We start from the raw sequence: 25,546 nt of genomic DNA on the forward strand, positions 1-25,546 counted from the left end.
AAATATACACACACACACACACACACACACACACATATATATACATATACAATTATACCCCTCCAGCAGAGTGAAGTCACAGAACAGGGTTTCTCAGCAGCACCATTGACATTTTGGGCCCGATGGTTCTTTGTTGCACATGGCTGCCCCATGCACTGCAGGACATTTAGCCTTGACTTGAGGCCAGTAGCACCTCCTCAGTCATGACAACCAATGCATCTCCAGAAATTGCCCAATGTCCCCTGGGGGAGGGGTCCAGAGTCTTCCCTGATGGTGGACCGCTGTACTACATAAACTTTGCTGACCGACTGAATGTTGTCTGAAGCTCTATTTTGGTCCCTTGGCTCTGCCCACAGTTTTTCCATTGACAAGAGAATTTTAAATGTTTCTCCACATACCAAATGGATTGATAGGCTTCAAATAAAGTGACCTTTTAAATGCAGTTTCCTGCACTCTGCCTGCAATAGAATTACACCAAGTTCTGGAGGAGTCATTTCAACACGAAGCTTCCTTCTTCACGTTTTGCGTGAGCTCAGCTACCACTGGTCTTGCCTGGAATTGTGGTGTGACCAAATAAAACAAGTGTTCGACACTGGTTTAACAAAATTCTTTAATAAAATTTATAAAAATGAATATTTAAGAATTCTCTCAGCTTAAATTGTTTTCCTTTTCCACCCCCAAAGAAAATACAAAATTATCCGCACCCACACATGTATACACTCAAAATTATAGTAACATTCTCTACACAAGACTACATTAGAGTTTAAATTGCTAAAAAATCAAAAGAATTCCAAGAAGTGATTGCAGGAATGATTTTTTTTCCTTTGAAAAACAGCTGACAGTAAAGCAATTTAGATAAAATTATTTTCTATGGTTGTCAAAAGTTTCTTGAAGTTCGCATTTCAATTAAAAGGAGATCCAAATCAAAGTTCTCTCCACCCTCCCCTTGCTAGCACCCTTTAGTGCCATATTTTCTTCCTGCTCCTAAGGGGGAAAAATTGGATTTCCTAATATCCTCGGTTTTCTACGAACTCTTGGAATTTGGGGTAAATGTGTCCAGATCAGCCAGCATTTTCTGTAGACATCAACAAAAGCAGGCACCTGGGGATTCTGGGCTTCAGGTACAAACTCTGGCCTGAGGATCCTGATAGGACACACATGTTGAGATTCTTCCACTCTTCAGAATTTTCAGGACTAGAGGTAAGAGCCACCTCAATCATCCTCAGCCTCAGTTTGCTAAACTGCCAGGCTCAATGACACATCTCTCCTGCCACCTCCAAGCACATTTCTCATGTTGCCCTCAGCTGTGACAAACCTCCTTCTGTCTTTGGCTGCAGCACTTAGGCACCATCATTAAGTGTTGAAAGAGATCACTCTTGAGTGATAAATGAACATTAGAAGTTGAGTGGCACCTGAAAACTCACCACCTTTTCTGCTCAGCGCTATTTAGAACCAAAGTACCTCAATAATGACATACACATAACAAACATATTTACGCAGAACAAGTAAATGGATGGACACCAATTTCAAGTTATGTACTTAGGAAATAAAAAAGGAGAACCATTAAAGGTCTTACGAGTCCACAATACCCAGTCACACTCTGGCCAGGCTAAGACCAAGTCTCCTATCCTGAAATGGCCCAACAATTTCTCCATCAGAGAACTCCTGTCTGGGGCAATAGAAGTTCAGAAGGAGTAAGAGTGGGTATTAGAACAGGGGACACCAGAGCAGTGACAGGAGAAAAAAAGAACACAAATTAAAAATAATTACACAGACACACACACAATAGGGTAGTTGAGTCCCCCCCTTTCTTTAAAAAAAAAATGAGACAAAAGCGTGTAAGGAAATCTGTAAATTGCTAGCAGAACCTAACCTCCAAGTTGCTAGCAGAACCTTCTGGAGGCTGAAGCTATTCTTTTGAAATATTAAACGTGTGGGTGGCTTTTGGACAGCATCACCATTTAAAGAATGATGAAAGAAAAAAAGCTTCAAAGAACAGGTCAAAACACAGATTAGATCTATCAAGTGGTAACACTAACTATCCTAACTGCATCACTGAGCAGTCTCTCTTCCCCCAGAAACTCATCTCAAGTGAAGGGAGCTGGAAAACCATGACCCCTGCACTCTCCCCCACATGGTGTAAGGACCCATCTCCTTCCTCATTTGTCTCAAGACCCCTAGTCATCCTCCCCACCCCCGTACATGTCCGCCAGCTTCTTGAAGCGACTGCCCCATTCGTTCAGGTAGTCATAGTCCTGGTCTTGGTCTGACTCTGAGGAGTTCAAGGAGCTCAGACTAGCAGCTTCAGAACCGCTTCCTTCATAGTCAAACACGAGCAGAGAGTCGTAAGGAGGAGCGGTGGGGTCAGTGTCCGCTGCCTTCAGGTTCTAGAGGAAGAGGAAGACAGGAGGGTCTTTCAATGAAAGGAATCTCTAGGTGCCTCCAGCAACATGTAGTGCACGATAACGCAACCATCCTACAGAACACCAGGAGCAGTCAGCACCAGTAAGGTAAATGGATATAAACAATATACTGTTGATGAAAAGACAACACCACGGGTAAAGATGCAGAATGTTTCCCCCTAAACTAATGACACATTTTATGTAGAAGGGAGAGAAGCCAGCCAGGATGGACAGAGGCTGAAAACAATGAGGACAGTCGTACTGGTCCATACAGCATTTCCACCTGGAAAGGTCTGGAAGGATGACTGCCAAACTGTTAACAGTTAACTCTGGAGAGTAAGTTGGGGCATGAAGAAAGGACTTGCATTTTTTTTCTTTATATACATTTTCAAAGTTTATTACTCTAAGTAGCAAACACTATTTTGTAATTAAAAAAGGAAGAAGAAAAAAAGAAAAAAGCTACTATCAGCTGTGATGACAGACAAATGCATGTGACTGGAGCAAAGGACCTGAATTCAGATTATCTAAAAGGGAGGCTTTAACTGGCCCTTCCCATTCCCAGCTTCCTAGAGTATCCAGCCTGGTCACTTCAAACACTTCTGTGCTTTGTGTAGGTCCTGGTGAGGACTCCCATGGGAGCAAAAGCAAAACCAGCCTCTACCATGAAGACCCGCGGAGGGCCACTGGACCATCAGAGAAGCTCTGAAAATCATTCCAGTATCTGAGCAAGGGATCAGGTAACATAGTTTAAGGAAACAGATCCTATCAGACTGTTATCTTACTTACTGGTTCTTTGCTCATCCCGACTCCCAATTTGTCCTCATCTCACCCTAAGCTAATTAACTTAATGCCTTATTTCTCATTCTCCCTTGCAGATAAGGACAGTTCTGGCCAATAACATAGGATGAACTCCCTACTTGTATTGACAGTTTGCTAGAACAAAGACTTATGGCCTCTGCTCTGCCCTTCCTACTTCTTCTTGACTGGAATACAGACCCAAGGCCTAGAAGTGTGGCAGCCATCTTGTGATCATGTGGCAACAAACATGAGAACAAGGATTTATGAGGTTAATCTCCTCATATCTGTTTAAACTTCTGGAATTCATAGCTGAATGTATTTCCAACTTACACAAATTGATGCTATTTTTCTGGCCCTTAGGTAGACCTGTGATACACATTTAATATCACATCCCAACCAGCAGTGGGATGCAGGGGCAAAAAGAGCCATTAGTGAAACCAAATTGGATCTCCTCTGAATCTCTTTAGTTTCATTTCTAGTTCTACTAAATCCTCACAAGCAATTCTTGGTTTTGCCATATGGATACTGCAAATTCACTAGGAACAGTCTGAAGTGCTTTTAGTTCTGAAATTCAGATGAGACACAAATAAAAAATAGCATTCAGGGATCAGGCAAGGAGAAAATGTGGTAAAGCAAAGAATCTAAAAACTTTTTCCTCACTTTCAACCCAACTGCTCCTGAGTGTAGAGATGAGCTGCACCTTGGCTTTTGATTTGCTAACTTACTTCATCAATAAAATTTCCAATTTCATCAGGATTGGCAGGGCGGGGCCGGTACTGGGGCACACTCAGGAGGGTTGGCGCCACATCATTGCGAGTCACTTCGGGCCGAGCATCCAGGCCCCTGTGCAACTGGCTCAAGTCAAAGTCCTTTGGAGATAAAAGTAAAAGCAGAGCAAAGAGTAAAAAACAAACCAAAAACAAAAAAAAAAGAAAAAGAAAAAGAAACAAACAAACAAAACACAGTCACAAATCCAGGGCTATATTTGGGTTATAGATTCCGGTATCAGATCATGCCCTTTCAACTGCATGGTAGTTATAAGCATGTGCCAATGTAATCTGAAATGACAGTTTGTAACCTAAGAGTTTCCAAAATAGCACTAGAAGGAAGAACAGCATAAAAGGATTGTGAGGAACAACTGTGGGCTTGGATGTGGACTGCTGTACCTAAGTGACTAAGGCCCAGCTGATCTACAGGTTCTTGAGAGTCTAGCTGCCATAGACTGAATGTCTGTGTCCCTCGCCAAATTCACACATTGAAACCTAATCCCCAACATGGTGGTATTTGGAGGTGCGACTTTTGGGAGGTGATCGAGTCGGGAGGGTGGATGGAGCCCTTGGGAACAGGATTAGCACACTGATAAAAGATACGCTAGAACTCCCCTTCTGCCGTGTTGAGTGCACTTGAGATTATGGCTGATTGTGAACCAGGAAGCAGGTCCCCACCAAACACCAAATCTGTTGGTGCCTCGATCTTAAGACATCCCAGCCTCCAGAACCATGAGAAAAACTTCTGTGGTTTTTAAGCAACCTGTCTGTGACATCTTGTTATAGCAACCCACACGGACTAAGACACTAGCTGAGATCAGCAGTTATCCCACAAATGCCTGAAGGACAGTTCTCTGTACCCCCTAATACGCTGTACAAAGCAGGCATTGAAATTCTAATCAATGGCTGTTCTTCCAAACCAGAGAGCTCAGCAAGCATGCTCATGCATGGCCAGAGTCAAAGCAGAACTCTGAGATGGGGCCCGAGGTTCCTTTTTTTTTTTTTTAAGATTTTATTTATTTATTTGACAGAGACACAGCGAGAGAAGGAACATGAGCAGGGGGAGTGGGAGAGGGAGAAGCAGGCTTCCCGCAGAGCAGGGAGCCCGATGCGGGGCTCGATCCCAGGACCCTGGGATCATAACTTGAGCCGAAGACAGACGCTTAAGGACCGAGCCACCCAGGCGCCCCCCGAGGTTTCCTTTCTAAATAGAATACACATTCACAAAAAATTCTCCAAAAGGTTGCTGACTGGCCCAGTCAGTAGACTATCCAACTCCTGATCTCGGGGTCATGAGTTTGAGCCCCACATTGGGCAAAGAGATTACTTTTAAAAAAATCTCCAGAAAACTCTAGGCTAAGGCAAGACCATCTTTAAAATCAGGGAACATAAAGAAGGCCTAAAGAAGCCCTAACATGTACAGTAAGAAAAAAAAAGTTTAGCATACCTACAAGCTCAAGTGAAACAAAATATTACAAAGTAGCTGCCTTATGTCGAGGATAATTTGAAGTTTGTATCCTGAGAACAGTGACAGGGAGACTAGGCTCTGGAGTCACACTACCTGGGGTTCTCCTGCTTACTACCTGTGTGACTGGGCAAGTTACTTAGCTGCCCTTGGCCTCTGTTCATTCATCTGGGTGCTGAAAAGAACAATGTTATTTCAAAGGTCTACCTTCTCCTAATCATTGCTTCTTCCAAATAAAGAGATCGCCATTTAGCTTTGTATCACGGTTTTTTTTTGTTGTTGTTGTTTTTTAAAGACTTTATCCATTTATTTGAGAGAGAGAGAGAGCGCGCGCGTGCACAAGCACAGGGAACGGCAGGCAGTGGGGAAGGGAGAAGCAGACTGCCCCCTGAGCAGGGAAGCGGGGCTTGATCCCAGGACCCTGGAATCATGACCTGAGCCGAAGGCAGATGCTTAACGACTGAGCCACCCAGGCGCCCCAAGATTTTATTTATTTGACAGAGACACAGCCAGAGAAGGAACACAAGCAGGGGGAGTGGGAGAGGAGAAGCAGGCTCTCCACTGAGCAGGGAGCCCGATGCGGGGCTCGATCCCAGCACCCTGGGATCATGACCTGAGCCGAAGGCAGATGCTTAACCACTGAGCCACCCAAGTGCGCCATGTATCACGGTTTTAAAAATGTACCTGATCCTCTTCTCCACCTCCTTCTTCATCATAATAGTAAACGTTGTCCCGGGTGTCATCTTCTGGGGGTAGCAAGGGCTCTTTGACCACCCCTCTCCTCCGAACAAACAGCAGAAGCAGCAGAATCAGGACTGGGGTGGGGGACAGAGAACGAGGGGAGCCACGGGTCAAGAAAGCCATAAAAAGCAGCTCTCACAGAGCACCACAGCCCTGCCTACCAGACAGATGGCTGCCAGACAACCCGCGCATGGACGCTCTCACACCCGAACTTAGTATGTGCAATGTAACATCCTGGACAAGTACAGGGGAACTCAAGTGTGGTCTTTAACTGGACTTAAACCAATCAGTCATTTCCCAGAATCTGAGCTAATAAAATGCTCCAGGCAGAGGAAATTAGGGACAAAGGCCCTGAGGCAGGAGCATGATGGCCATGACTAAGGAGAGGCGAGGTCAGCGGGGTGAGCGAGGGAGGAAGTAGACAGGGGTTCAGAAGGGTGGCAGGGATGTGGCAACTACTAAAGGACTTTGGCTTTGATTCTGAACTAGAACCACTGAAGGTCTGTGAGCAGGGCTGGGTCAGCCTAAATGTGATGGACAGATGCGTATTATTTTTAATCAGTTCCAAGGAATGGGACACAGACCATTCAACAGCCTGGTAATATTATTTTCTCTTAAGATAAAAATCACATAAGCAAGCTCTAAAATCTGTTTAATTTCCAAAGTTTTCATCTGATCTTGGGATATTTCTAGGCTAGAGAAGATGAACAATTGTTAAAAATCTTTGAACTATTTACTGTGACTGAAAAAATATGATTTAGTATTTTTTTTAAATAGGTGCTTGTGCCCGAGTTTCTCTAAAGGACACCCTACTGAAGCAGTATTGCACTGAAACAAAGAGGTTGCATAGACTTGGGGAAAAGATTTCTTACAAGTACCCAACCTCCCTATTGTTTCTGAAATCATCAAGATTCCAAGACTTTATTCAGATGAACAATTTAACTTCCTTGACCACGATTCAGTGAGCCAAGACCTGTCTTAGCACCGAGGATACGGTAGTGAAGACCATGTAAGATGCAAAATAGTCACCATCCACATGGAGCTTTGAGCAACTAAAAGCAGGTTATCATTTCCAAGAAGATACTGCTTATCAAACATTACTTAAATGTCACTTAAAGGAAAGTAACCAAAATAGATACTGTTATCACTTCAGGAAATACTGCCCCACACACTGTACCACAACCTCAGTATTCCCAGTGGGATTCCCATAAAGCCTGGCACAAAGCAAGCAACCAAATATTGAGGGTCTACATGAAAACCTTCATATCCTGGCATTTTTCTAGTGTCATCTTGGAAGTGTAAGTTCTACGCTTGCCCACAAGGAAGAAGTTGTTCCAAGTCATGGCATTGCTGGCATTGCTCCTGCTTTCAATACGGTTCCACATTTGAACATTCTGCAGTGCTGCTCTTGTCCTCTGTGCCTAATAAAATGTATCCCAAACACACTGAGGTAAGGCTATTACTCAAAAGTCAATTGTTTTAAGTGTAATGACAATCTTTAATATTTTCCTTAGAATGAAAGTACTAGTTAGTAACTGTTGTCCCCAAAGCTGACTGGCCCCGTCAAATCTAACTGGAGTAGGAAGGCAGGCGGCAGGCAGGGCTTGCATGACCCCAGCCATGATGATGGCAGAAGGAAGGTGAATTCACCTCACCCTACAGTGGCCATTAAGCCAGGTGAACCCTGAGGAACAGAGGTCCAGAAAGCTCACTAAATTCTGAACAACACACTCTCCTTCCTTCTCAGCTTTGAGGGGACACAATCAGCAGAGGGCAGGAGCGAATGAATCTGCTGGAGCAGAAAGCAGCAGGATTAAGAACATCTGTGTTGGGTCTAAACTGAAACCCTTAACAAGTCTAAACGAGTGATGCCACTGCTCCAAGAACTTTCTTCTACTCCAGCCACGCTGGCCTCCTCTTTGCCCTCCACAGTCTGATGGAGTCTTCCTCTCTGTGCCTTCACTAGCCTGGGAACCCTCACAAATGCCCCTCTGACCATGTGGATGCCACCAGCCTCCATCCCAACCATCCTACACCTTCCTTGAGCGTCAACTCACATCAACTCACATCCTTGAGGGACAAGTCACATCGTCTGATCACCAAGGCATTCATGACCTGGACCACCCTTTCCAGCCCCTAATTTATAAACCACCTTTGGAATTTTTCTAATGAACTTGCCATCACAAGCTTTTAGAAACCATCACAGCATTTGTGTCAACCCTAGGGGCCAGTCTCTGGGTGGTCTCTCTCAGTTTGAAGGACTATGGTAGAACTGCCATAGCTCCCTCCAGTGTCCTTCTAGCCACCGAATACTCACTGTTCACCCTACACTCCGCCCCCGTCCTCTGCCAAGGCTTAAATGGGCACATGGCCATCCAGTTCAAGTGGGAAATTCTAGGTGTGGCTGTGTTTGGGCCAGTGGGATGGGAATGAAGGTGATTTGTGTCATCTCCAGATACGTGCTTTCCACTTTCTCTGTCATCCCTTCTCCAGGATGGACTGTAGAATGTGGAAGCAGAAGTGGTGGTGGTAAGCGGGACAGCTCAGACCATGCTGATGAGGAAAGGACCCCAAGGCCTTGCTGCTCCAAGCTGGTCCAAGGACCTGCAACATCTGCACCACCTGGGAGCTGGTTACCAACGTGGAATCTGAGGCCCCCACCCCAGACTCCCCAGATCACCAGCTCAGAATCTGCATGCAGGTGATTTGTATGTACTTGAGCATGAGAAGTACTGCCCTGGGGGATTGAAAAAACTAAATAGAAGACTGGGTTCCTGTTGATCTCATGGAACAGGGCTGCCTTCCAGTCTTGGCCAACTTCTCTCTGAACTGTTCAGTAAGGGATAAAGCTCCCCCATTTTAGAAGCCAAAGGCTGAACCGCTTGCCAGGCGTACGTACTTAGTAAAGCGAGGATTCCTCCAAGAATGCCCAGAATGGCGGGAACCTGCAAGCCTGCTTCGGCATAGGCCGCCGTCCTCTTGCAGCTGTTGACGACCCCTTCGCAGTCACACATGAACACATCTAGGGTGGTCACCTGGTCCTTGTTCTGGTTATCTGTGAGCTTAAGATTTATTTTGTAGTCACCCAACTCTAAGGTTTTCTTCGGCTTCAAAATTAGAGATTCATGGGCTGGAGGAAGCAACAAAAATAAATGATGGGACAAGGGGAGGGGAAAAAAACCTCATTCTAGAATAAAATTATTAGGGTCAAGAAAATTGGAGCTGCTTGGGTCGTAGATTACTGGCCAGTACGTTGCAGAGTCAGATACCATGAAGGGAAAGGGAACTTGGTGGAATGCCTCAAATGTAGAAGGGGCAAATGAACACACATCAAACAAAAGGGGTGACACGTGGAAGTGGAGAAGGGAATTTCAGAAGGGGGGAGGGCAGGAGCAGGGAAAGCACCAGGTCAGAGCAACGTTTCTGAAGTAAGACTCCAGTCCCCACCTTGGTCATTGTACTCAATGGTCCAGTTGACACTTGCCCCGTGTGTTAGTTCTGCTGTGAAGGGAGATGTGTTGGGGGGGAGATCTGGATCAATGATGTTGATGACACGAGGCTGTGGATTCTTCTGACAGAAGTCCATATTTCGAGGTTCTGGTATGGGGCCATTGTCATTCACATCAGAGAGGATGAGGAGAAGGGTTCCCGTTCCAGTAGCAACTGGAGAACCTAAGAGAAAATACATAGTAAATGTCACAGCTCAAGAACACTCATGAAGCTCTACTGATTCCCATCAGACCAAATTCCAGTCTTGGCTTGGCTCTTTAGGGAGCCATCAGCTCTCCCCATCATGGGGCATCTTCACTTCAGATCCGGCTGCTCTCTGATATGCTTATTTCCTGCTTTGACAACAATTATTCAAATTAACCTCACACCAAGGACACCTCTTTCCCTCTTCTACACATACCTTTATGCACTCATTAAATTTTTTTAAAAGTTTTTATTTATTCATTTGACAGAGAGAGAGAGAGCACACAAGCTGGAGGAGAGCCTGCGGGAGAGGGAGAAGCAGGCTCCCTGCTGAGCAAGGAACCCGATGCGGGGCTCAATGCCAGGACCCTGGGATCATAACCCGAGTCGAAGGCAGTTGTTTAACCGACTGAGTCACCCAGGCGCCCCTGCACCCATTAAATTTTAACCACTCCAAGAATTTCTCATTGCCCCCCCACCAATTCTCCCTTTTCAGAACTTCTATGGCTTGAAGGTCATTATCAAAGGGCTGAGCTTTCTAAATTGCTGCAAGTTGCTTTTCAAAAACAAAAACAGACTTGGACATTTCTGTGTGCATTTCTTTTACATTGTGACATAGCACCTAGCATACGGGGGTTGATAAAATAGACACTCAAGTATTACCATCAATATTAGTTTACTATAGAAAAAAACACAGGACTCTTATCTCAAACCTGTAAAGAGTTATGCCTGGGTAGCCAGACTGTGATTATTTTTTTTTTACCCTTTAAAAAAATCGTGGTTAAAACAAACCACGCAGCATATAATTTACCATCTCAACCATTTTGAAGTTCATTTTACATTTTAGGTTCAACAGTGTTAAGTATATTCACATTATCGTGGAACAGATCTCCAGAACCTTGTCATCTTGTAAAACTGAAACTGTACCCATTAGACAACTCCCCACTTCCCTTTCCCTCCCAGCCCCTGGTTACCACCATTCTATTTTGTCTCTATGAATCCGACTGCTTTCTTAAGTGGGACCATACAGTATTTGCCTTTTCGTGACATGGCTTTTATTCAGTATAATGCCCCCAAGATTTATCCATTGTTTGAACATATGACAGGATTCCCTTCCTTTTTTTAAGGTTTAATAATATTCCATTGTATGCATATGCCATATTTTATGTTTAAATCTTTTTTTACCTTATCATGTGAATTAAAAACAAATAGGAGGTGTCATTTAAAATTTTTTCTAATTAAAAAAGAAGCTAACGGGGTGCCTGGGTGGCTCAGTTGGTTAGGCGACTGCCTTCGGCTCGGGTCAGGATCCTGGGGTCCTGGGATCAAGTCCCACGTCGGGCTCCCCCTGCTCTGTGGGGAGCCTGCTTCTCCCTCTGCCTCTGCCTGCCACTCCCCCCTGCTTGTGCTCGTGCGCTCTCTGTTTCTCTGGGTCAAATAAATAAATAAAATCTTAAAAAAAAATACAAATAAAATAAAATAAAAAAGAAGCTAACACATTTTCTACGAAACCTCATTCTCCTTCTTCTTAGACCTTACATTAAAAAGTATTGAGTCGGGGCGCCTGGGTGGCTCAGTTGTTAAGCGTCTGCCTTCGGCTCAGGTCATGATCCCAGGGTCCTAGGATCGAGCCCCACATTGGGCTCCCTGCTCAGCGGGAAGCCTGCTTCTCCCTCTCCCACTCCCCCTGCTTGTGTTCCCTCTCTCGCTGTGTCTCTATCTGTCAAATAAATAAAATCTTTAAAAAAAAAAAGTATTGAGTCATGCACAAAGGAACACTTAAAGGAATCATTCAGCACCATCACACCTGAGTCAGGCATCGGCAAACTAAGGCCTTCCAGGCAAATGAGGAAGCAGTTGTGCCCATCCCCCCCTTTACCGATCGTCTATGGCTGCTTCTAGGCTGCAAAAGCCATCAAGATCACATGGCCTACAGATACTAAAATACTTACTCCCTGGCCCTTCCTTCACAGAAAGTTTGCCAAGGCATGTTCAGGAGTCATTTCCTCCACTTACTTCCAGGCCAGGCTGGAGAGTTTCCATGTAGCAGCTGGCCAGTGCGGCTGAAGCCATGGGCTAGCTTTTCCCTTCAGACAAAAGCATTCTGCGAATGGGACCCCATCATGGCCTTACTTGCGTCGCTCTCTGCTTTTAACCTGCTAACTCCTAAATACAGCTCCAGGAGCAGGCTTCAGATTCTAACTGAAGAGGCCAGGCTCATCCTTCCCCAGCACCATCACAATGCGATGGAGGGCCACCTGTCCAGCCCCATCATGGCCTTACCTGCCTTGCTGTGTTTTCTAGATTGTCAAGACTGGCATTACTACCTCAGGAAGCTGGAGAGTTAGCGAGGGAAATAGAATCCATCACAAGCCCAGGAAGCAAGCAGTTTCTAACAGTAATTCTGTTTCTAAATATCCAGCCAAGGGAAATACTTGCACACAGAGGCATGGACAAGGATGTTTCCTTATCAAACTCATGGCAATAATGAACAGGTAGACACCATCCCAGTGTTCTTTAATGCGTGAACGATTCAAGTATGCTATAACCAGATAACATTATTTTATTATGAAGAGGTAGATTTATAAGGTGCTAAAGTAGATCTGTGTCTTTAAGACATATTATAATAGCAAATAAATTAAAACTTTAATTTAAATCAACATGTATGAAACAATGGTTTTTATTATAAAAACAAAACCAGGCTGTAAACTAGATAGTGGCTTTATAATAAACTCTATTTCTATATGCATATAAATGTATTCAAATACACAAGAGCAGTCTGGAAGGAGCCACATTTCACTACTAATGATGAGGATAAAAATTATGATAGTCCTTGTAGAGCAGGCACTCTTCTAGGACACTTTTACATAAACGAACTCATTCAAAATCCAGACGGGGTATTATCATTTTGTCAGACAGAGGAACTAAGGGACATAAGCTTTAGTCCGAAGATCTAGACCCAGGCAGTCTGGCTCCCGTGGGGAAGGAGTCGGTTCAGGTATAAAGAGCTTCTGCTTGACCTAATTACTTGTACTTTCGAAAATTGCACGCTTTAAGAATACAAGAAAAAGAATGAACTCCTGCCTCTCAAAGAAGGGTAGGGGGCAATGAAGCACGCTAGCCAGACAGGTGAGACAGCAAAAGTCACATACTAAGGGCACCCTTACCCGTATCAATGGCTATAATGAGGGCCTCGTACGTGCTGTTCTTCACATGCTCCGTGTCCTCTCTGTCCAGCTCAGCCCGAGTGAAAATGGCACCAGATTCTGGATTAATCTCCAGCCAATTGGCAGCATCCCTCCAAATCCGATATCTGAAATGGCACAAGCTCTGGCTTAGAATAGTACAGCAAACGGCACATGGCTGAAGAAGGCTAAGGTTCCTCTTTGTTGATTGATCAGATCTACAGCAGAGTATGACCATCCATGTCCCCTTCACCTGGATTCACCCACCGGGTAAACCCTTTAAGAGTGAGTTGCAGACACCATGTTCTTTTACTCAGAAATACTTCAGCCCATGTTATCCCCTAAGAACAGAGGCATTTTCTGAGGGAGAGAGAGAAGCAGGCTTCCCGCGGAGCAGGGAGCCGGATGCGCGGCTCGATCCTAGGACCCCGAGATCATGACCTGAGCCGAAGGCAGACGCTTAACAACTGAGCCACTCAGGTGCCCCATGGCATGTATTTAAATTGTCAATTTCCACAAAACTGTCCTCCAGAACATCCCTGCCCAGATTCTGGATCCATCCAGAATTAGACATCATGTTTCCCTAATTTGGAACTGGTCCTCAGCCTTTCTTTTCTTTCTCAACACTTTTTGGAAAGTGTAGGCCAGGGGCGCCTGAGTGGGGCATTCGGTTAAGCACCTGACTCTTGGTTTCTGCTCAGGTCATGATGGGTCGTGAGATCAAGCCCTACATCGGGCTCTATACTCAGCACAGAGTCTGCTTGAGGTTTTTTCTCCCTCTCCCTCTGCTCCTCCCCCGAGCTCGCTCTCTCTTTCCCTGAAATAAGTAAATAAATCTTAAAAAAAAAAAAAAGGTAAAGTGCAGTTCACTTGTTTTGTAGAAAGCCCCTCAATTTGGGTTGTCTGATTATTCCCTCCTAAGTAGTTTTGTGGTTTTTATTTTTTATTTTTTTGAAGATTTTATTTATTTGAGACAGAGAGAGGAGCAGGGAAGCAGAGGGAGAAGGAGAAGCAGACTCCCCGCGGAGCAGGGAGCCCGATACGGTACTCGATCCCAGGACCCTGAAATCATGATCTGAGCTGAAGGCAGACGCTTAACCAATTGAGCACCTTGGTGCCCCTCCCTCCGAAGTAGTTTCAAGTTATGCAAAGGAAGGGGAAGTAAGAACAGTGTGGAGGTGACGTGTGTCCTCAGTGTATCATTCGCATTAGGAGGCACATGACGGCTGTTCTTTTCATGGTGATGTTCACTTCAATCACTTGGGTAAGGGCACAGGCAACCAGATCTCTTTAAAGCAAAAGTTCTTTTTTTCTCTTGGTAATTAATCTATGACCTGAGGGGAGAAAATGTGACAATATCCTGTTCACCGACTTTCATCCAAGATATTTAACATCTACGGACAATTCTTCCCTGAAGCGGGCGCCTGGGTAGCTCAGTTGGTTAAGCGACTGCCTTCGGCTCAGGTCATGATCCCGGAGTCCCGGGATCGAGTCCCACATCGGGCTCCCTGCTCGGCAGGGAGTCTGCTCCTCCCTCTGACCCTCTTCCCTCTCGTGCTCTCTATCTCTCATTCTCTCTCTCTCAAATAAATAAATAAAATCTTTAAAAAAAAAAAAAATTCTTCCCTGAAGCAATGAATACTATGATCCTATGTGTTTTTAAAAGCAAAACTCTTTCAGACCAGCTCCCCAAGGGGTACAGTAGCTCTCAAATGGTGGCAACATACCACGCAGCACCCCCACCATGAGCACTATGAGGTTTGGGTTCACACAGTGGCCCAAGGGTGGGTTGTACTATTGGCCTTTGTTGGTAGGTGCCAGAGAGGCTCAAGTTCCTTCCTGTCTTACAGAGGAAGAAAAAAATTTTACTCAAAAAATCCTGTTAAGCAACACCTTATTAGGAGGACCAGAAACATTCAATCCGAGGGAACAAAGGCATGAAAAACAAAGATAGGGGTGCCTGGGTGGCTCAGTCGGTTAAGCATCTGCCTGCGGCTCAGGTCATGATCTCAGGGTCCTGGGATCAAGCCCCGAGTTGGGTTCCCTGCTCCGAGGGGAGTCCGCCTCTCCCTCTCCCTTTGCCCTCCCAGTACCATGTGCTCTGTATATATAAAATCTTTAAAAAGAAAAAGAAAAACAGAGATACAGGGCCCAGTCATCTGCCGAGGTCATGGGAAGACTCAGAAAAGGAAACAAATAACCTAAGGACGAAAGGGCCTTGGATACCTGTGGGTACATCCTCACCTCTTTACAAGTGCAAAGCCATGAACCACATAGAGTGGTCTTTATTCCAGAGGTAAGGGCTTCAACACACACTAGTAAGACTTGATCCCTGTACTTGCTCAAAGAGAAGCTTTTTTGTTTTTTTGTAAAGATTTTGTTTATTTGAGAGAGACAGAGAGAATGCAGAGGGAGTAGACTTTCTGCTGAGGAGAGAGCCTGATGCAGGGCTGGATCCCAGGACCCTGGGATCATGACCTGAACCGAAGGCAGACGCTTAACCAACTGAACCACCCAGGTGTCCCTCAAAGAGAAGCTCTGAACTACCCATTTCACTACTGCAAGCTAAGATGTCAACCCACCCTTGAAACCATACACTCCAACACTTTATCACTGAACAAAAACCCTACAATACTGTCTTCGGTTTTCACTCTACTTTTCAAGTTTGATTATAAACACATCTTACCAGGGGTGCCTGAATGGCTCAGTCGGTTAAGCATCTGACTTTTGATCTTAACTCAGGTCTTCATCTCAGAGTCATGGGTTCAAATCCCACCTCGGGCTCTCTGCTTGAAATTCTCTCTCCCCTTTCTCCAGCCCCTCCTCCACTGCGCTTTCTCTCTAAAATAAATATATCTTTATTTTTTAAAAAAGATTTTACTTATTTATTTGCGAGAGAGAAAGCATGAGAGGGGGGAGGGGCAGAGGGAGACTCCCCGCTGAGCAGGGAGCCTGATGCGGGACTCAATCCCGGGACTCCAGGATCATGCTGGACTACATTCTGTCCCACCTTTTATTTTCTCCATAAAAACATTTCCTTAGTGGCACTGGGTGCGTGCTGCTGATCACATCAAGTAGCACATCATGTAGCACTGTCCTTGCCTTTATTTTATTTAATAGTAAATGTTAAAAACAATCAGAAGGTTTTGGTGCAATGAGCCTCCATTTAAAATTTCCCCATCATCCTTGACCTAATGACTCAGTTCTAGCAGCCTTCAAGATCACTACCTAGCGCCCATGTTTAGTTCCTCCTCAACAGGGCACATGCGTGGTCCACAGGTATTCAGGAGCTTTTTCACTCAGGACAGAATCAGCATAAAAAAATTTCCAGAACAGGGTTGCCTGGGTAGTTCAGTCGGTTTAGCGGCTGCCTTCAGCTTAGGTCATAATCCTGGGGTCCTGGGATCGAGCCCCACAATCCCCAGAATAACCTTACAAGTTGAAGTCACACTTAAACTCTTTTTGTTTGAAGTTTAATAAGTAAAAAGCATTGAGGTTAAAGCAAACACCCCCCCCAAAACAGGAACACACTCAATTAGTAAGCAAGATGCTACTCCAGATTTGTAGTTTTTTCTAAACAGTTCATTGTTTTTGTTTTTTTCAAGATTTTATTTATTTATTTGACAGAGACACAGCAAGAGAGGGAACACACTCAGGGGGAGTGGGAGAGGGAGAAGCAGGTTTCCTGCCAAGCAGGGAGCCCAATGCGGGGCTCGATCCCAGGACCCTGGGACCATGACCTGAGCCAAAGGCAGACGCCCAAGGACTGCGCCACCCAGGCACCACTAAATAGTTCATTGTTACAGTTTCCTCTAGAGTAGATGTTAAGAGGTCAGAACCTCTCTGAGAAGAGGAAGCAGGCACATTGGCCAAGCCCTGTTACCCCTGGAAATCACACCATTACTAACAAGACACGTGCGTCAAGTTAGGATTTGTGCTCTACTTGTTCTTCCCTAGTCAAATCCAGCCCTCAAAAGATGAAGGACATTATTTGTCATACATGGTCATGGGGTGTTGCTGTTGGTTTGCTCATGTGTTTTCAACATGTGTGGGTGTGATTTAGACTACAGAGGCGCCTTCCAGTTTAAAAGGAGAGAAAATAGTGAGCTACTTATAACACACCATGTATGTCAATTAAAACCACATTCCTGCCTCACTGCATGAACCCAAAGAGAGGAAAGCACAGTAAATATAGAATGGCTGGCTATAGAAGAAATGGAAAAGATGTGGGGAATGTGGCAGGGGGGAGCCAAACAAGAAAAGGGTCTTGCACAGACAATGATAAAATGCTATGAACTAAATATTTTACACACACACACACACACACACACACACCCCAGCTACTGCAAGACTGTTGAAAAATCCTTATACTTACATTATCCTCTGTCCCATAAAAGTATCTGGATCCGTGGCAGTGTAGGATGTGATTTCCAGGCCCACACCAAAGTCTTCAGGTATTTCCACTGTCTTTGGACAAGGCACAAAGACGGGGGCTTCATTCACATCCTCCACGTCCACAGTGACGGTGGCTGTGGAGGTGGAGAGAATGACCTCAAATGGGGCTACATTCACCACGGTCACGTACAGAATATACTGCTGCTTGGCCTCGAAATCCAAGCCCTAAGAAGCAAAAAAGAAAGGAGTTAAAAAATATATTTTATGTTAGTATAAAAAAAAAAAGATTACATCCTTAACTATTGCTGTTGACCAGCAATATCTTCATGGTTCTCCAATCTAGCTGTGTTAGGAAGAAGTAACTTGGGAAGTTCTGAAGAAAATGAAGGCCTGCACCCTAACCCAGCAAACAATAATCTCTGAGGGTGGGGCCTGGCCGTGGATGTTTTTCAAAAGCTAACAGGCAACCATATTCAAGACGAGAACCCTAGCAGAAGAATAAAAATGAACTATGTACGTGAAGCCTCAAACAGCAAAACCCAGCAAACAAACACTAGTACCTTAAGTCATTTATTATCCAAGACCAGTAAGAATGTTGATATACCATGTGACGTGTTGTCCATGTGACAGCAGATGGACAGAAGACCCTGCTTCTGACCACACTGATCTCAAGTTTAGTGACAACATGAAGTTCAGAATCAGCCAACAAGGTCAGAGCCCAGGTGAGCCATTTCCTAGCTGTGTGGTTCAGGCAAATTAACTTCTGGATCTGTTTCCACACCCAAATACATAGGAAAAGGAACTGCTTCATAGAGTTGCTATAAGGAATAAACTGGGAACTTTTATGAGGGACTTTGTGTACGGTAGGGGCTCATTTTACTGGCTTCTTTCTTTTGTTGGTAGCATAGAAAATGTTGACATCCAATATTCAGTGGGAGATAAGGTTATGCAGTAAGTGATGCAAGGATGGATGGTTTTGCTCACTTGCTCAATAAGGAGGTCTAAGTTTGGGGGCTAATCCAGAGATCCACTAACTCTGACTAACTTCGACAAAGAAATCACCCAACTTCTTAGTTTTCAAGTTACCAAGACATCTTTCAAAAAGTCATTTGTCCCACTTCTAAAATAATCCAGCAAAATGGCAGAGACCAGTAAGCCATTTTTCCTCTCATTTGCAAAATGGATATGGGGCAAATGTTTCAGGGAGAAAGTCTTTTAAAACAGATGGTACTTTCTTTCTCCTCAATTTCAAGAAGCTGCATAGGAGCATCTCACATGTGCCTAAAGAGTTGCTGCAAACCCCAAATGGCCCACCAGAACCTGGGAAAGCTGCCCACCCCTAGCCCACCAATGCCATGCTAATCTACATCTTAGAAGACACCAAGGGACAAGGGAGTGGGCAGCTAGCTGAGATGTCGGTTTCTGCATCTTGCCAGGCACCATACAAACCTTAGCTGTTTTCAAAATGCCGTCGTTGGTTACTGGGTCTGTGGTGACAACAAATTGCTCATTGTTATTGTTCAATATGGTGTACACAGCCTGCCATGCTGGGGTATTGGGGACATCGTCATCAGTCACTTTGAGTACGGTGATTTCAACGTTAGCCTTGTTCTCAGGCACCTGCCCCTGGTACTAAAGAGGAAAGGAAAAGATGGGTCACTTATGACATCCTGAGACCTAATAGATGAGCCAGGTCGATAAGGGCTAAAGAAATCCTTTCCGAGCCCAAGATTCAAGGAGAGTCTTGGAGGAAGTACCCATTCCACCAGTAGAGCCCCTATTTCCTGTTGGGGGAGCAGCCAATACTACTCAAGATGCATCATCCTTCAAGACTACCTGAGTTGGCTTTTTAAGGACCTGGCTACCTGAGCCCCTCAGCACACTCTGGCCCAGTTGCTGACTGTGATCTTAATCAAACTCAAGACACTGTGGCTTATCCATCATTCCCTCTTCTTCCATCATTCCCAGTGGTACCAATGATTTCCATAAAACAGAAGTCTGGTCAGTATAGTCCTCTGCTTAAAACCCTTGATGATGTCCCCTTGCACTCAGGATAAATTCTAAAATTCTTTCCTCCATCTACAAGGTCCTGTAGGACCCAACCTCCTTTGGTTCACTACACAGACTGTTTTTCAGTTCTTGAAAACTTTTTATTGATTCAGAGCATTTGGCATATGGTGATCCCTCTGCCTAGAACACTCTTCCACTGTCCCCTGTCCCACATTTGACAACCTCCTTTCAGGTCTTATTTTTTTTATCATGGTTATTTTGTATTTTATTAGACTGATGTACCTTTCACCATTTCTTGAGACGTAAAGCGAACAATATCGAAGGGAGTAAAGCCATCCACAAATTTACTGAGTAAACTAGAAAGGTACGTAAAACTTTGGGCTGGAATCGAGGGAAAAACCTGTTCTGAGCTGAAGGGAGGTCCTTGGTTTCTAACAAAAATCTCCTAAAGGCTCTACTAAGACAAGGGTCAGTTTATAGAAAAACTACGAATTGCACAGAAGCCCATTAGGCAGAAAAAATGGGCAGGATAGAAGGCCATGGGCTGTGGGGGCAGCCGGTCTGTGGCAGGGTTGGCTGGGCTAGAGACTGCGGCCCAGGTCCAGGACCTGCAGGTAAGGAGCAGGCTGGAAGTAGGCTAGATGCAGAGATCAGGGCGTTCACCCAAAGCGCAGGCTTTCTACTTGGCCTCTAGAATGCTGATGCAGAGGCCTCAGACAAGGCCTTTCATGTCTTACTATAAATGTTCTAGGCTTTGTGAAGCCTTCTCGTACTCACAATACCTGGGTTAGGGAGGCAGACACGGCTAATTGCCTAGTAAATAACCACTCGCCCCTTCTTCACGAACTATATTGTTGGGGGCAACAATGTGCCCAAACAAAATATTTTATTTCTGGTCATCTTCTAAGACAGCAGTTGCTAATAAGAGGTTAAGGAAACTTGTGGGAGGAGTCTGCACAGAAGTGAGAGGCCTTGACTTAGCAGCAATGCCTTTGCTCCCCATGCCCTTGCCTCCTTCCTGAAGGAAGCACAGGGGCCACCGAGGATCGAAGCCATGCACCAGTGATGGTGGGACAGCAAGACGGAGGAGGTTCCGTTAACAGTGTAGATACTCTAGCTCTAGGTTTTTTGTGACACAAGAGAAAGTTTACCCTATTTGTTTAAGGCAGAGTCAAATCTCTGTTACTAACCACTGAGCTTATTTCTAACGAACATATTAAGATTTATTAAGAGCTTTTTCGTGTAGCTTTTAATACCTTCTCATCTTCTTTTAATATAATTGTACACAATAATTTGTACAGGTTGTCAAAACATCTCCCTAGCTAGACTATCAACTCCATTGAGAGCAGAATCTTTGTCTTATTGTGATAATATCTCCAGTGTATAACACAATTCCTGTGTTATAAACTTAGAAAGTATTTGTTCAGTGAATAAACAAAACCTGGTAAGATTTGCTACCAAGATGTACAACATGAGGACATGAATTCAAAAGGTGCCTTTAAAAAAAAAAAAAAAAACCCTACTCATCTCTGCACCCAACATGGGGCTTGAACTCACAACCCCAAGATCAAGAGGCGCATGCTTCACAGACTGAGCCAGCCAGGCACCCATAGGTGCCATTTACAACTCTGCAAACCTGTGTCAGTAGGGCCTGTGCTGAGGATGACAGATAAGATTGGCATCCCAATTGGCTTGCTTCTTTAAAGCTCACTAGTATGGGGCAAGTTTTCAAAGGGTTCACCCATGAGCAGTTGCGAAACAACAGAGGCCCTTTCTTTGGAAACCGTCCAGGGGTCTGCAGAATTACCGTGGTGGGTTTGAAGACGGGGGGGTTATCGTTGATGTCAGTGACTGTGATCACAGCTGTTGCGGTGGTACTTAAGCCTTCACCTTGCAGGTCAGCAGCCTCAACCACCAGGGTGTATGTGGGAATACTCTGCAGAGATCAAACACATGTGAGTCAGGACCAACAGCCACATCAAGCCCAGCCCAGAGCATGGGAACGGTTTATTTGATCATCTGCTTCAATGCCAGCCTGCTTTCTAGGTACAAAACCTCTAGAGAGCTGTTTAGATGCAAAGCTCAGACCATAAACACAGTACGTGGCAACCGGCCTCAGAAGAGTTTTACATTGTCCATGTGATTTAGCTGATGTCTATTTGCCCTCAGCAGCCTCAAGACCCTCTTCACCCCTGACCTCCCGGTCCAGCCCAGGGGTGAGCACGCTGATAACTCCTTTGTCCTTGTTGATAGTGAACATCATGCTGTTAGGCAGGAGGGGCTCTTGGGCGACGATGCGGTAAGCAATGGCGGCGTTGTAGGTGTTCTCATCATCGTCCGCATCTGTGGCTGTGACTTGCATCACGGAGGTGCCTGCAAGTGCCGAGGGAGAGAAAGATTCAGTTAAGCTGCACTTTGGATTCTGGTCAACACGGCTGTCCAGAGTGTTAAAGGAGGAGCCCCAGGAAATGGTACCATGTTATGGCTCCTCCATTCTCTAATTTCCAAAATTTTTACCAAAATGTTAGGGGAGAAAGAAAGCATTCCACCCCGAGCAGTGTTCCAAGGACTTGGCTTTTCCAACAATTTTGGATGGAGGCTGGAGGTGAGGAGGATGGAGAATAAATAAACTGAAACCCTGTGCCTTGTCTCCCATCCCGAGTGAATGAGGTGGAAAAGAGGAAAAAATCCCACCAATATCCACAACTGGCTTCTCAGGCCCAGCTTCATCACAGAGAATGGTCATTTGCGATCACAGCCTTCAAAGGTGGCAGAGAATACTTACAGTACCTCTGACTGTCAAAGGGCCAGTGCCCACGACATCGACAATTCCTTACGGCTCCACGGGAAAAGGACAAATAGCCCAAGGGGAAAAGGAGCAAAAGACGTGAAGAGACAAGTCATAAAGAAGAAACCCAGATGGCCAGCCAACATAGAAAATGTTTATTAGCCCACTAATAAATCAGGGAAAGGCCATTTAAAATTGTACGAGATACAACTGCACAATCAACAAAGCTAAAATGTCTTAACAATTCTAGGATATTGACTGCTGGTAGGAGCGTTAAGTGGTCCAACCACTTTGGAAAGCAGCCTGTCACCATGTAGACACACTGAGTAGTATAGCAGTATACATACCGTATGTTACCGAGCAAGCTGCCCTCACAGATATACACCCTAGAAAAGCCTTCTGTGTACACATCAGGTAATATATTTAAAAAATGTTCTGAGAACACTACTTCTAATAACAAGAAACTGAAACAAACTCAATTCCCATCAACAGAGGAATAAAGTGCTTTATATAAATACTGAATAAATATATATATATTTTATATATTATATATATATTTTATATATTATATAAATACTATATAAAAATACTGAATACGATGCAGCAATGAGAACAAATGAATGACCTTGGGCTGCTATGGGCACCAACATGAAGAACTTTTATGTACATAAAGCTGAGTGAGAGAAGCACACCAGAAATACACGTGAGGTGTGATTCCACGTGTACAAAGTTTGAAAACATGCAAAAAAACCCGGATATTACTGAGGGGTAAATATACACATGATAAAGGAAAGCAAAGGAATGATTGCCAAAGTCAGGGCAGTGGCTACATTTACAGGGAAGAAAAAAGAATGTGTTCAGGAATGGCAAAGATCTGTTTCTTAATCAGGGAAGGTTCTTAAACTGCTCCTTTTTGGGAGGTGGGGGTGGGAGGGTGGTGAGCTCTATGCCCAATGTGGGGCTTGAACCCACAGCCCCAAGATCAAGAGTCGCATGCTCTACTGACTGAGCCACCCAGGCACCCTTCTTAAACTGCTTTTTTTTTTTAAGATTATTTACTGATTTACTTTATTTATTATTTATTTATCTGACAGAGTGAGAAGAGAGCACAAGCAGGGGGAGCAGCAGAGGGAGAGGGAGAAGTAGGCTCCCTGCTGAGCAGGAAGCCCGACGCAGGGCTTGATTCCAGGACTCCTATTTTATAATACACATTTCTGTAGAATGGATGTTTTACACACACACACACACACACACACACACTCTCTCTCTCTCTCTCTCTCTCTCTCTCTCTCTCTCTCTCACTGGCTTCCAAAGAAGTTCTGTTCCTATGAAGGACCTGACCCCAAACACAAGTCCCAACACTTTGAGGTCCAAAGAATCTAAGTGTCCTTCTGGGTATTCAGCTCTTCGAGACTGGGCATACCTGGAAGAGCACCTTCCATGACAGATCCTTCAAAGACCTGCTGGGTGAACTCGGGCTTGTTGTCATTCTGATCTGTCACGGTGATCACGATCTCCATTGGGTCTTCCACTGCATTCCCATTAGAAGACACGGCGTGAGAGTAGAGCTGTAACAGCCAAGCGAGGGTTACTTGGGCCCCAAGAAGGAGGAAGAAATGCAAGAAGTCGTATGACTAGAACTCCAGCTGGCCTCCACTCCCTCCCACTCTCCAAGACCCAAGGATGGACACCCCCCCCCCCCCCCCGCAGAGAACTTTTCTCACACATGTGAGAACATGTGCTGCTGCTTCAGGGATGTCATGACACTGGTTGAGGTCATGATATGTAAAGACTCATGGGCTGTAGAACACACCCACCAGGTGAGAGCTCCCATTTCCCACAGGAGGGTTGGGGAGCCAGGCCTAAAACATTCTTGTTCCTAGCAGGGTAAAATTTCCTCTGTTGGCTGTTCTAGTCGAGTGTGTCTCCCAGATTTTTCTGCATTTTGGCCTCAATGCATTACCCCCCCACCAGCTCTGCAAGCTCACACTGCTACCAAGGCCCAGGAATGGCTTTTGCTTCCCAACATCATAAATGGCCTCTTCCTCTGGGTCAGGGACTTTCAGCCCCAAGAGTAAGTTGTTATCTTGGGTCTAAACTCATGTATGATCCTAAGGTTTCTCCTTTCTTTATTCCCAATGGGGAAAAAAAAAATCAACACCCCTTCCCCTATTTTTCCAGATTCTCCAGTCATCTCCCCTTGTCAACAGGTGTAGAGGTATCCAATTAAGCCTCACATGTCCAGAGCATCTGACCTAGGGATCCAACATGGGTTGACCAAAAAATTTTGGAAGGATATGACCCCCTATTAGTATGCTTCTGAGAGATACTCACAATGTACTTGGCAATTTGTTCTCTATCCAGAGGCTCTGTCACCTTCAGCCATCCTGTTTCTCTTTCAATAACAAACACACCAACAGGAGGTGTGTCAGCTCCTTGGCCAGTGATGCTGTAGAAAACCTTGATTTCTTTGTCCCTGTTAGATTTGATCTGAAGACCAAACAGAAACAAATAGAATTATCAAGGAAGGATCCAGACATTGGGGCTTTCCCCCCTTTTTCATCTAGGTCCTTCTCTGCCAAACTGCTCCCAGAGAAATAGAAAACTTCCTTCTCTACCTGAACCAGATTTTTAGGAAATGGGCCTTTCTCATTTTCGGGGCAGCTGATAGGAGGGATAACCCAGTCTCTCTTCTGTCTTCTAAGACCATGCTGGGAGTTGGGAAACATGAGCACTTCTGTCTGGGCTTCAGAGAGAGCGTCCTAAAAGGAAAGGAGATGAAGAACAAAATCAGGTAATTCAGGATAGTTAATACAGGCCAAACAGTCCCACCTAACCAGCCAGCATCTCCAGCCTTCTTGGGGGCCGGCGATGCTTTTAATTTAATAACGAAACACAACCCAATGAACTTCTCTGCCATATAATAAAGATGGTGTTCCCTTCTGATCCTTCTAATATCCAGAGTTCAAGTAATCATTATGTATACACAATTATACGTTTTGAGGGTTAAGTATTATTTTGCAAATTATTTCAAGCCTAAATATATTATACCTGTCATTTTTAATAGAACATTACACCCTGATGATTTAATATGAGCTTATTCAACAACAGGATATGCAAGCGTTTCAATTTTCTTTTATGTTTTTCCTAGGGGCTTAGGTCCCCAAAGTGGAGCTCTCAGCCAAGATGAGTTAAGCTTTAGGAATTGGTACTAAGAACTACTTTGTGATCAATACAAATTCTTTAATCTCATTGTGTCGTTTTATCTGTTTGATTTCCATTTGTTCTAACAGAAGCTGTTG

The 25,546-nt window shown here is 44.7% G+C and overlaps 1 protein-coding gene across 2 annotated transcripts in view; it reads right to left on the minus strand.

Moving 5' to 3' along the window:
• Positions 1–588: 588 nt before the first annotated feature.
• CDH1 (cadherin 1) overlaps positions 589–25,546 on the minus strand; it is a 77,377-nt gene continuing 52,419 nt past the window's right edge. For both annotated transcript variants that reach the window (XM_027618724.2, XM_027618726.2), the window contains 13 exons: positions 24,863–25,006; positions 24,579–24,734; positions 23,668–23,812; positions 21,654–21,829; positions 21,264–21,392; positions 18,896–19,078; positions 17,427–17,671; positions 13,034–13,179; positions 9,621–9,845; positions 9,073–9,303; positions 6,117–6,247; positions 3,926–4,069; positions 589–2,387 (listed from right to left, as the gene is read on the minus strand). In XM_027618724.2, coding sequence (XP_027474525.1) covers positions 2,178–2,387; positions 3,926–4,069; positions 6,117–6,247; positions 9,073–9,303; positions 9,621–9,845; positions 13,034–13,179; positions 17,427–17,671; positions 18,896–19,078; positions 21,264–21,392; positions 21,654–21,829; positions 23,668–23,812; positions 24,579–24,734; positions 24,863–25,006 — 2,265 coding nt within the window. In that variant the 3' untranslated portion in view covers positions 589–2,177. The remainder of the gene's footprint in view (positions 2,388–3,925; positions 4,070–6,116; positions 6,248–9,072; positions 9,304–9,620; positions 9,846–13,033; positions 13,180–17,426; positions 17,672–18,895; positions 19,079–21,263; positions 21,393–21,653; positions 21,830–23,667; positions 23,813–24,578; positions 24,735–24,862; positions 25,007–25,546) is intronic.

The sequence above is a fragment of the Zalophus californianus genome, chromosome 17 (genome assembly GCF_009762305.2).
Source record: "Zalophus californianus isolate mZalCal1 chromosome 17, mZalCal1.pri.v2, whole genome shotgun sequence".
Classification (NCBI taxonomy): Eukaryota; Metazoa; Chordata; class Mammalia; order Carnivora; family Otariidae; genus Zalophus; species Zalophus californianus.